This window comes from Gymnogyps californianus, chromosome Z (genome assembly GCF_018139145.2).
Source record: "Gymnogyps californianus isolate 813 chromosome Z, ASM1813914v2, whole genome shotgun sequence".
Classification (NCBI taxonomy): Eukaryota; Metazoa; Chordata; class Aves; order Accipitriformes; family Cathartidae; genus Gymnogyps; species Gymnogyps californianus.
In genome coordinates, this window is record NC_059500.1 from 73,009,520 (window position 1) to 73,021,518 (window position 11,999).

At 56.4% G+C, this 11,999-nt stretch overlaps 2 protein-coding genes across 2 annotated transcripts; both read left to right on the forward strand.

Moving 5' to 3' along the window:
* The first annotated feature begins 231 nt into the window (after nucleotides 1–231).
* Nucleotides 232–660, forward strand: LOC127027791 (C-C motif chemokine 19-like). Its single transcript, XM_050913627.1, has 2 exons — nucleotides 232–371; nucleotides 489–660. The coding sequence occupies exons 1-2, from the start codon at nucleotides 232–234 to the stop codon at nucleotides 658–660; spliced, it is 312 nt and encodes a 103-aa protein (XP_050769584.1).
* A 5,627-nt stretch (nucleotides 661–6,287) lies between these two features.
* Nucleotides 6,288–11,717, forward strand: LOC127027792 (C-C motif chemokine 19-like). The gene is given in 6 exon segments (XM_050913628.1): nucleotides 6,288–6,365; nucleotides 9,274–9,439; nucleotides 10,563–10,627; nucleotides 10,630–10,688; nucleotides 11,019–11,115; nucleotides 11,697–11,717. Coding segments are annotated over 6 exon segments (486 nt in total).
* The last annotated feature ends 282 nt before the right edge of the window (nucleotides 11,718–11,999 follow it).

The following is an 11,999-nucleotide window of genomic DNA, read 5'->3' on the forward strand; positions in this document are numbered from 1 at the left end:
TGTCTCTGCCTCAGTTTCCTCTCCACTGGCAGTGAAACTGGTGTCACATATCCCTGGGGCAGGGTCTGACCTTTAACAGGGCACTGGAGTTGGGAGCTCCCACCCTCATGTGGCTGCCTCAGCATCTCTCCCGCGAATGATACCAAGCAAGCCCTGTGCCATCGGCCAGCTGTGCTGTGCTCCCCTGGGGCTGGGAAGGTGCCTTGGCTCGGTGAGGGTCCGAAATCCCACATGCCCCCCTTGTCCCCAGGCACTGGCAGCTTGGCCTCAGACTGCTGCCTGAAGAACAGCCAGAAAGTCATCCCCAGCAGCTGGGTGAAGTCCTACAGCCTCCAGGGACCCGAGTCAGGATGTTTACTGTGTGCTGTCATGTGAGTACCCCACTGCAGTCAGGGCCATCCGGAGCAGTTTGGCTCCGGCCAAGCCCTCCCTCCTCACATCCTCCTCCCTGTTCACCCCCCAGCAAACCTTTCTGACTGGACCCCCAGGTTTACCACCAAGAGAAACAAGAAAATCTGCACCTCTCCCACCGACCCCGCCGTCCAGAAGCTGATGCAGAACCTGGACAAGAAGGACAAGAAGGCCAAGAAGGACAAGAAGAAGGGACAGTCCCCACGTCCCAGGGGCAAACCCAAGTGGCAGAAGCGGCAGTGGGTCTAAGTCAGGCCTAAAGAGGTAGGCAGGGGAGAGCGGGGGCAGCAGGGCAGTGGGGTGAGGGTGCTGCCCCCCATCCCAGATCCTTCCCCATGGGAGGGCAGGCATCTGGCTCCCAGGGCCAAGCATGGGAGGGCTGCCAGAGCCATAGCTGGAGCGCGGAGATGCTTAGGGCAGGGCTCCCTCGTGGTCTGTGCTTGCCTTAAAATCAGATTTCTTTCTGGAGCTGCTGGGGCAAGGCAATGCTTGGGGATGGGCAAGGCATGTCATGCAAGGCAACAGCCCCCGGCTGGGGTGGGCACTCTCGCTGAGACCATCACCACCCCCTCCTTGCCTTCCTTAGGATGGATGCCTTCCCCACTGTCGTGGTTTAACCCCAGCCAGCAACTAAGCACCACGCAGCTGCTTCCCCCTCCCCCCTCCCAGTGGGATGGGAGGAGGATCGGGAAAAACAAAGTAAAACTCGTGGGTTGAGATAAGAGCAGTTTAATAACTAAAGTAAAATAAAATACACTACTAACTGTTGTGGTTTAACCCCAGCCAGCAACTAAGCACCAGGCAGCCGCTCCCTCACTCCCCCTCCCCCTCCCAGTGGGATGGGGAGGAGAATCAGTAAAGAAGGTAGAACTCGTGGGTTGAGATAAGAACAGTTTAATAACTAAAGTAAAATATAATACTAACAATAGTAATAATGGAATATAATAATAATAATAATGAAAGGAATATAACAAAAAAAGAAGAGGGAAAAAAAAGGAAAAAAACCCAGTGATGCACAATGCAATTGCTCACCACCCGCTGACCGATGCCAAAGCCACAATCCACCCCTCCTGGCCAACTCCCCCCTGTTTATATACTGGGCATGATGTTCCATGGTATGGAATACCCCTTTGGCTAGTTCAGGTCAGCTGCCCCGGCTATGCTCCCTCCCAGCTTCTTGCACACCTGCTTGCTGGCAGAGCATGGGAAACTGAAAAGTCCTTGGTTTAAGATAAGTGCTACTTAGCAACAACTAAAACATCAGTGTGTTATATCAACATTATTCTCACACTAAATCCAAAACACAGCACTGTACCAGCTGTGTTTAAGAAAGAAGAAAATTAACTCTGTCCCAGCCGAAACCAAGACACCCACCAATGACCAACCCACCGCCTGGCAATGGACATCTGCCGGCTCCGGGGCGAGGATGGGGCTGGCCGAGGGGGCTGCCCTCTGCTCCACAGCCCCTTCGGTGCTGCCATGCCTGCTGCAGAGATCCCCAGCTGGGACCCCCTGCACCGGCTGGGTGCTCTCGGTGGCGGGGGGCACCCAGGTCCTCACTCACCCCACGGCCACACCTTCAGGGACCCAGACTTGTGTGGGAGCTGAGCCGTGGCCCTGAGGGGTTAATCCCAGCAGTGGGGGGAGCCTTCGGAGGTGGGTAGCCTTCCCGCAGGACCATTTCTGTAGCCTGGCAGGATGTCAGCTTTTCCTTTGACTTTTTGGGGGGTTTTATACATTTGTATTTATATTTAAAGACTGCTTTCATTCAGTCTCCCTGCAGGGCTCTACTTCTGGCTCCTCATGCTTCATAGAGTACCCTTTATGCTGCAGGCTGGCTTTTCTGGAAGATTGCTCTTATTTTTCATGATGGGTTGACCCTGGCTGGATGCCAGGTGCCCACCAAAGCCGCTCTATCACTCCCCTCCTCAGCTGGACAGGGGAGAGAAAATATAATGAAAGGCTCATGGGTTGAGATAAGGACAGGGAGAGATCACTCATCAATTACTGTCATGGGCAAAACAGACTCGACTTGGGAAAAAAATTAATTTAATTTATTACCAGTCAAATCAGAGTAGGATAATGAGAAATAAAAACTAAATCTTAAAACACCTTCCCCCAACCCCTCCCTTCTTCCCAGGCTTAACTTTACTCCCTATTTTCTCTACCTCCTCCCCCGAGCAGTGCAGGGGGACAGGGAATGGGGGTTGCTGTCAGTTCGTCCCACATTGTCTCTGCCGCTCCTTCCTCCTCAGGGGGAGGAGGACTCACACTTCCCCTGCTCCATCGTGGGGTCCCTCCCACGGGAGACAGTCCTCCATGAACTTCTCCAATGTGAGTCCTTCCCACGGGCTACAGTTCTTCATGAACTGCTCCAGTGTGGGTTCCTTCCACGGGGTGCAGTCCTTCAGGAACAGACTGCTCCAGCGTGGGTCCCCCATGGGGTCACAAGTCCTGCCAGCAAACCTGCTCCAGCATGGGCTCCTCTCTCCACAGGTCCACAGGTCCTGCCAGGAGCCTGCTCCAGTGCAGGCTTCTCACGGGGTCACAGCCTCCTTTGGGCGCATCCACCTGCTCTGGCGTGGGGTCCTCCACAGGCTGCAGGTGGATATCTGCTCCACTGTGGTCCTCCCTGGGCTGCAGGGGGACAGCCTGCCTCACCATGGTCTTCACCACGGGCTGCAGGGGAATCTCTGCTCCGGCTCCTGGAGCACCTCCTCCCCCTCCTTCTTCCCTGACCTTGGTGTCTGCAGAGTTGTTTCTCTCACATATTCTCACCCCTCTCTCTGGCTGCAATTGCTGCTGCGCAGTAACTTTTTCCCTTTCTTAAATATGTTATCCCAGAGGCGCTACCACTGTTGCTGATTGGCTTGGCCTTGGTCATTGGTGGGTCTGTCTTGGAGCTGGCTGGCATTGTCTCTATCGGACATAGGGGAAGCTTCTACCAGCTTCTCACAGAAGCCACCTCCGCAGCCCTCCTGCTACCAAAACCTTGCCATGCAAACCCAATACATTTTTCTACCAAATAAACAATGGCTGTGTTTCATTTCCCTGTCACCAGTTTGCTCCTTTTCAGCTTGCAGGGCTGTGGGGTGCCAGGCAGGCCCAATGTCCCCGTGCTCCTGCCCGGGCTGCTTGCTGGGTGCTTCCTTGCAGGTCAATTCATAGCGTCTGAGATGGAGAGTTTGGGGACAGCGGGGGTGATGTTGTGGCTGTATGTCTGGGCTGTTCTAGGCTTTCCCTTCAGCTGTTACAGCATGCTGTTGCAGTTTAGTTTGGAGGAAGATAGTCAGGATTTGTCCTTTTGATTTTTTAAATCCTTTTGTTTAGGTACAAAATTGCAGAGATTCAGACATTATTAAGCCAAATGCTTTGTTTTCTGAAAAAAAAACCCTCTTGTATACTTTCTTCCCAAGTCTGAAAAGCCCACATGGTGAAAACTGCACATGAGGCTGTGCAGGTGGGGGAATAGAAGACTTTGCAAAATTAATTGCAGACATGCTGCAGCCATTTGAGAGCAGCTCTATCCCAAACCTTTAGTAAAATGAGAGGTCACTAACCTGAGGACACCATAAGGTGAGACTTCAGGTAGAGGGGGGACAGATCCCCAGGCTGGTGAGGAAATGGCACCTCCCTGTGCTTGCAAACCCCCTTTAGCATGCCGAGAAGGAGCAAGTTGAAGGGCTATACCGTAGCCTCAGTGCTATCTGCTTGCAGAGACTTCAGACGTGGACTTTGGTCAGTAAAGGTCTATTAAGTCGTATAATTGCAATAATAGAATTTGTGGGGCTTAACAATATCAGCAAAGGCTGTGTGTTGGCTGGAGTAAAGCTTGTAGCTGAGTGTTTCTATCATCAAGCATGTTTATCTGGCTTGATTGCTTTATTAGGCAGGCGTTTAAGTGTATTATTTTAAGGCTGTGTAAAGAAACTGTGAAGTCCAAGATACCGGCCCTGAGTACGGGACAGGCGCTGAGCTGGCTCCGTGCTGCCCTCTCCTCCATGTGGGAGCATGCGGCCGTCTGCCAGACCAACTTTTGGACAGGATGTGAGGCAATGAAATATATCCTTTACAACCAAACTCACTCGTTCTGGCTGTTGTGATGGACTTTGGTGGGGCAGGAAGGACTGCATGGGGGGTCTCCATCCTTAGTGGAGGGGCTGCTTTCCTGCCCCATACACTGTGTCCCAGGTCTTGGCTCTTGCAGCCCCCCTGAGCACTGCATTCCTGGGGTGCAGGGGCTGGGAGCTGCTGGCACAGGGGAGGGGGACCATGCAAGTCCCCTCTCTTGCAGCTCCTGTATTGCTGCATTGCCCAGTGATGTGAGCCATCCCGTTTGCTCAGCCGTCCCCACTGAGGGGTCCTGAGATGCCGGCAAACATGGGGACACAAAATGTTTTTGTGCACAGCATCCTTTGCCCACAGCTGAGCCTGTCCCTCCAACTCTGGCCCCTGCCCAGACAAGCACTGCTTGCTCAAAGCACCGGCTGGGCTCTGTGCTCCCAGCTGCTTTGGGAAAGCAGCATTAAACCAAGTTATTAATGGGGCTGTGCTCTGTCTGGCCTGGGCTTTGCTGGGAGCCTGGGAACTGACACCCTTGCACTGGGAGTCAGATGGGGCTGCTGTGGGAGGGCTGGAGGCATCCCGCCGCCAGAGGCAGCCCTGGGTTTGCTGGGGACATGCTGTGTCCAGGCGCTGCGAGGCTGGCCCTACCTTCTGCAGGACTCCTTGTTGTGCTGGTTGTGGTGTCAGGAGATTGTGAAATGATTGCAAAAACCCCCTAGAAATGAGGCCCAACCAAATACGTCTGCAACCACAAACAGTAAAGCATGAGCAGATGGCAGGAGCAAGCTGGCACGTGAAATGTCTCTCTGTGGCTGCAAATGTAAACACCACACAGATGGGTTTTTTCCCTTCAAATGCTAGGTGGGCCTTAGGCTAAGACAGGTTAAAAAACATGCACATGGGGGTGCTCTAATTTACCCTAAAATTTACCCTAAAAGTAGGGCTTGTGGAAGAGCGCTGGAGTTTGTCCCACACTCGGGCACAGATACCTGCACAGGAAGGCACACATGAGCACGGACACGGATGCACAGATGCAGCCCCATGTATGCCGCATGCCTGCACACGCACGGGCATTTGCACACTGCTTCCAGCTTTACTGCAGAACGCTGCTTTTAAGGAAAAGGTGTCAGGATTAGTGGGAGCCTCTTGCTGGCGAGGCAGGTGGCCACGATGTTGCCATGGTGCATGGTGTGGGCATGGCGGGGTGAGATGGCACCGAGGAAACACCTCTGAGGAGATTCCCTGCGAGATGCTGAAGGGAGAGGTGATAGGCTGGGATCTGGAGCGCCACAGCAGGGGCCAAAACCCCTGCCCCGTGGAGGAGTTGAATCCACAGACCCCAGCTGAGACAAGCAATGTAAAGAAGATGCTCTAAGACAATGCCACAGTGAAGCAGTAGAGGAGGATTCACACAGTCATACCCCTGGGCATAGCAAACCCACTGCTTTGCCCCACATGCAAAGACAGGGCATGGTCGATGCAGCATGTGCCGGGGCAGTGGGTATGCAAGGGTGGTATAAGCACCCCAAGACATTTTGCAGGGAAGGCAAGAAAATTGCAACCGTGTCAAGCAGAGCAAAAATTTAGGAGAGCTCGGCCACCCTGGAGCAGGAAGGCTTCAGTGACAGCAGAAAGTAGCCAGGCAAGACAGAAACCACAGAGTGCAGCCAAGAAAAGGGAAGTCTTGAACCTGGGCCAAATGAATAGCTCAAGTCATTAGCCAGTGCAGACTGCGCTCCGGGCTTGCACCAGCAGCAGAGCGTGCTGAGCTGAAGCGCTGGGCTGAGCTTCAGCGAGGTTCACCTGGAGACATGCGCATGGGGTCCATCCCTCCACCCCGTGCCATTCCCGAGAAGCAGGAGCTGGCTATGCTGCAGCAGCCCCGGCAGGTGCCAAGTGCTGTTTCCAGGTCCGCATGGGTGCTAGAGGGGCTGTGGTCTCCAACTGAAGCTTCAAGGTGCTTTTTGGTGCTTTCTCCACCAAGATGGCCCTCCTGGGGTCTGCCACTGTCTTGAGAGTGGAGAGGAGGTGGAGAAGTGGCTGGTGGGCAATAGGGACTCCCACCCTTCCTGCCCCAGGGTCTTCCCCAGTCCCAGCCATCCCTCGGCACCCGCCCTGTCCTAGAGGTCCCCAGCCCAGAGCCTCCTCTCAACCCTTTCTTCACCTCCATGTAGCTCCCAAATGCCCTCCTTCCCCCATCCTCCATTTTGCTGGCTGGAGCTCCTCGGCTTTCAGGAGTCCTCGTGCTGCTGGTCCTCCTTCCACCTGCTCAGACCCCCCGGTCTCTCTGCTTCCCTCCCATCCTGCTGGGGATTGCAGACCTGCTCCTGGGCTGCAGCTCTGCAAAGGGCGGTGGAAAAGCATCTGCCCACCTCCAAGGATGTCCTGCAGCGGGGCTGACATGAGCCGTGTCCCAGAGCTGCACCAGGCCATGAACCCCACAGCCTCCTCTGCCCAGCGTCAATCTAAGAGCCAACAGAGCAGTGAAAGACAGCAGCCCCCAGGGCTTTTGGTTCATCCTATGTGCTTTTAGATCTGTCCACAGGTGAGTTTGGGGTGCAGCCTCACTGGGCATCCTTCCTGCCATGCCACATGGGAGATGACAAGGAAATGGCTGATGGGCTGCTTTTTGCACAGGTCTCAGAGCTGTTCCCCAACCATCCCCTTCTGAAACCCCCTGGAGAGGCTGCAGAGAGGAGGACAGGTGGCATGATGGCAGGGACCCAGGGCTGGGGGCATCCCACCCGGCTGCTGTCATCTTGGTGCCATCACAGCATGTCCGAGGACGTTTGCAGGAAGCACCTGGCTGTGAAACTGCGCAGCACAATGATGATGCAGAAGGACACGTGCATTGCAGGGACCCTGGGAAATGGGTGCTCACCTGGGGAGGGTTGAGCGGGACCCAGCTGAAGGGTCTTGGCTCTGCTGCCCATTGCCCCCAGTGACCTCAACGTCAATGACACTGAAGGCAACGAGTGTTAGGGACAGATGGGCTCTAACAGAGCAGGAATTGGCACCTTCTGCATCCCTCTTAGCCAGACCCTCAGGACCATCTTTGCTCCCTCTGGGCAAAGGCATGGCTTGCTCTTTTTTTTCCTTAACTACATTTAAATCAGATCAAACAGGTTCACTCAGCTAGAGGAGATCCAGCGGGGCCCTGAGACCTGTGGACTGGCTGTAGCCCCAGTCCCCATGCCACACTGGGGATGGGGCTGCAATGGGAGCCATGCGGGAGGCTCTCCCGTTCCGGGAGATGCAAGGGAAATCGAAACAGCTGCGATGCTGGCCCAGTATTTCACAATGGTGAAATACTGGTAAATGCAGGTGAAAGGTGAATGCAGCCAGGCCAGATCCTGCCCCAGGGACTGGCTGTGCCTGGAATTTGCTGGAATTCCCCCTTTGCCCTTCCCAGCTCCGTGGCTCGGAGGTGGAAAGCAGAGCACCCGCAAGGCACCCCGGGGAGCGTGCTGGAGCCCGCGAGCCCAGAAGGGAGCAGCTGCCCCAGGGGCTCCCACAGCCGGCAGGTCTCCAGGAGGGTGGCAGCGTGGCTGGTGCTCCCCGAGGAAAGCCTGGGGATGAAGGTGATGCTCACACGGCCCATTTACATTTTGATGGGTTGGATTTCCCATGGGGATCCCCCTCCCCCCCCCCATGGTTTCCACTTTAATTAACAACTGCATTATCAAGGCTTCTGCAGGGGTGAGTGCTCAGGGATGCTTCATGCTGCCTGTGGTGTCCTCAGGGCTGGAGCTCCAGTGCTCCCAAATTGCTCTGGATGAGACTTAAATGGGTCAGCACACACAATGCTCTCCCCTCTTCCCAAATCACACCAAATCCCCTGCCCGTTCCCTGCCTGTGTGTGCTTCTGAAGAGCCTGGACCTAGAAACATCCCCTATTCCCCATCTGCACCATCTCTTCTGGTCCCCGAGGCTCGTGGCTCAGCCCTGAGAGGGGGATGGGGCAACCTCCCTGCATGCCACAGGGATGCACTTCAGAGATGACCACTCTCTTAGAAATCCCACTGACCCCAGTGGAGGGAGGGGGAAACCTGTCACATTCCCTATTCACAACACCAGCTGAAAGCCCCTTTCCTCACCCTCCGGTGCCCCTCCTGGGGAGCAGAGGCGACTGGAGCAGCTGTGCTTTTACCTACTTGGCACCCAGACAGCTGCCAGGAGGAGGCAGAGCCTCTCTTTCCTGCCCATGTGTCAGCAGGGAGACTGCTGGCAGCTAGAGGGCAGGGGGTCCCCTGCAGCTGGAGGTGGTTAAGGGATTTACCCCACATCCACTTCGGATGTGCCCTGCATGGAGGCAATGGGGAGGGCAGGGGGAGCCAGCCAGGCTCCTGTGACCAGATGAGGGGGCTCAGGGGGAGCCATGCATCACTCCAGTACTGATATATACCCAGAAAATGGGGTTGAGGCAAGTTCTCCCCCCAGCATCAGTGAGTTGAGCCTATGTGATATCTAATGGGAATGTCCCAGAGATGTCTCGGAGGAGGGACTGGGAAATGTATGGGGTGAGACCCCCCATGTGCTTGCCCAGGGCCCCAGGGTGCTTTCACAGGGTGAGGGGACCCCGGGGCTGCTCTGGCCCTGACCAGCAGCCCCTGGCCCCAGGTGCCGGCAACAGAGAGGGCAGGAGGGTGTGTGGCTCTGGGGACACAGAGCAGCTGGCTGCAGGAAAGCAGTTGGGATATTCCAGAACTGCTCAAAGATTGAAATCTAGCCTTGTTGCAACTTCCCACCCCTCTTCTCCAAAAGAAAGTGATAGCCATGGGCTGGAAGGATAAATAGGCAGCAGGGAGCACCAGTAGCAGAGTGCAGGGAAGCTGTGCAGAGCTCACCTCTCCCTCCCGGAGCACTGTCGCCTCCAGCCCATCCTCTGCCAGACTCAGCAGCAAAATGCAGTGGCTGCATCTTCTCTGCCTCAGTCTCCTGGTGCTGGGACGTATCCTGGATGGTAAGAAGGAACCTCTCAGGGTGCTTTTCTTGCGGAAAGGAGAGGATCCAGTTTCTTGTCCACTTTTGCATTTCCAGCAGACTTTTAGAGGGACCCATTGCTGGGGCTCCGTCACAGCCCTCCTGTGTCCTCTGCTTGTAACCTGTCCCAGAGGGACTGTGTCCTGCCCAAAGTCCAGGCAGGAGCCTGCAGGGCACTGGGGCTGGAAAGCTGTGCTTGGGAAAGGCCGTGGAGCAATCCTGCCTCCCAGTGCCCTAGTCCAGCTTGTGCACACTGGGCTGGGATCACCTTGGTCCCATTTTCCCCAGCACACAAGGGGAGCATCCCTGGCACTGGCAGCGAAGCCACTCCTTTGGTGTGGGGCAGCCTGGGGGCAAGTGACAGGGCTTGGAGCAGGAGGGAAGGCACGTGTTAGGGCAGAGCCGATGTTTGAGGGGCTATTGGTGTTGGACACGGATTTGAACAGGTCACAGCTGTCTGGGTGGGTGACACCAGGCCCTCTGCACTGCTGCAAGGAGCTGGGGAGTGCAAACACCTTGTGCTGCACCACACCTTGCTGCCTGGGGTTACAGGCATCCCTGGGCACTGCCAGCCTTGGAGGGTGACCAGGCTTCTCTACCCCACAGTGAAGTGCAGGCAGCTATGTCCCTCACCTGTCACAGGACTGATCAGTGCGGGGTGGGCTGGTGATGGGGTAGCTGCAAAAACAATGATGGCTTCAGCAAATACAGCCAAAGTCATTCCCAACCCCTCGGGAACGGGTGTCTTCAGCATCTGCATCACAGCATCCTGAAGCTGGGTGAAGACCCCCATCCTGCCCCACTTGCTGGCCGGCTCTGGTCCTGGGGGTGAGGGAGGGACCCAGGCATGCAGAAGGGTTGCCCTCTGCCAATCTGCTGTTTCTCACCTCCTTTGTTTTCCATCAGAAGGAGGCAAAGGGCTCCTGGAGTTCATGCCTGTGTGTGCAGTCGGGGCGGCGTGTGAGGGCATCGCTGGTGGGCACCATCCTGCCCCGCTCCACCAGGGTGGCCCCACAGCCTGTGCACCCTCCGGGGAGGCTGGGTGAAGGTGCAGCCGACCCAGGGAGAGCAACCTCAGCCTGCATGGTACATTCCTCCTCCAGTGCACAGTGGGAACAGCATCCTTGACTGCTGCTTGTGGATGAGCAAGAGGCCCATCCCACAGCAGATATAGTGCAGGATTACTGGCTCCAGTTGGTGCAGGACAGCTGCGACATCCCAGCTGCCATGTAAGAGCCCCAGGCTGGTGATGGCCGAGGGATGGACCCTGCAGGGAGGCAGGGAGGGAGGCAGAGCAGTTTGGAGGAGGGAGGTTGAGCTGGATTTGGGAGCAAGGGAATAGGGAGGGACATGGAAGAGATCCTGGAGGCTCAATCAGAGCAGGGCAGGCCTGCTGAGAGGGGAAAACCTGGGACAAAAGACAGGGAAGAGAATCATCCCAAGGTAGAGGTAGAGGAGAGCAGTGAGGGAGGCAGCGGGTGAGAGCTCGGGCTGTGCTGGAGCATCCCCAGAGTGTCCTGCTCATCTCTTCTTGTTTTTTTCCCCTGTGGGCCTGGCAGGTTCATAACCACAAAGGGCAAGCACCTCTGTGCCCCCCTCCAAGCCCCGTGGGTAGTTCGCCTCCGAGAGAAGCTGGACGCCAGCTCTGCTGGGAAGGTAAGAGCTGGCCCTGTGCTCAGCGCAGCTACTGGGAACGTGGTCAGTCCGGGGGTGGATTTATTCACCACCAAACAGGCTTTTCCCAGTCTGACTGGGCTGCTGGGAAGAGCTGGGACATGCTCTACTGAGGCATGGATACTTTGTCTCGGTCTCCATCCCTCCTCCCTCCAACTGGGACCAGTCTGTCTCCTCTGCAATCCCTCTTCCACCCCAAATAAATGCAGCCCTGGGGCTGTTGCACCCAGTCACCACCTTCTGTCAAGCTGGAAAAGCCACTGCACCCAGTGCCACCCTGGGCTGAGTCAGATGGGTGCCACAGCAAACGGCACTGGGAGCAAACCCCTCCCCACTTCTGCCCTGCAAGCCTGGAGTTTGCAACTTGTGCATCTTCACAGGGAGGGCTTGCGATATGAGCGTGGTGGGTGCTTTGCAAGCCCTGCCAGATCCCCGCTTCACTGCCACAGCTCGGCCAGGGGAGGTCACCCCTTGGTGACTGCCCTGACCATGGGGAAGAGACCCTGGGGAGGTTCCTGCCCTGAGGATCACACTCATCACAGCTGGGTTTTTCACTTTCCCAGGCCAAACCCCAAGGCAAGTAGGCTCCGAAATAGCCCATGGCCGGTCCCAGCGCCTGGAGTGGGGCCGGATCCCAGCTGTGAATCTGAAGCTCGTGGAGTCAACCTGCTTCCACCTCCAGCCGCAGGGCTGACCCTCCTTGGGACTCCTGCCAGTGCGCGGGACTGGGCAGAGCCCTGCCTGTTCTTTCTTCTTCTCTCTGTCTCTGGTGTCACTGAGCAACCTGCATCAGGCTGAGCTGGTGGCTGCTGGACTGGAGCCTCTGCCCGATGGGCACTTGGCGTCTCACCTTTGCCGCCTTCGCA

Coding starts and splice junctions, on each gene's coding strand:
- LOC127027791 (XM_050913627.1), top strand. CDS start 232: ATGCCCCCCTTGTCCCCAGGCACTGGCAGCTTGGCCTCAGACTGCTGC. Junction 372..488: donor TGTTTACTGTGTGCTGTCAT/GTGAGTACCCCA, acceptor CTGGACCCCCAG/GTTTACCACCAAGAGAAACA.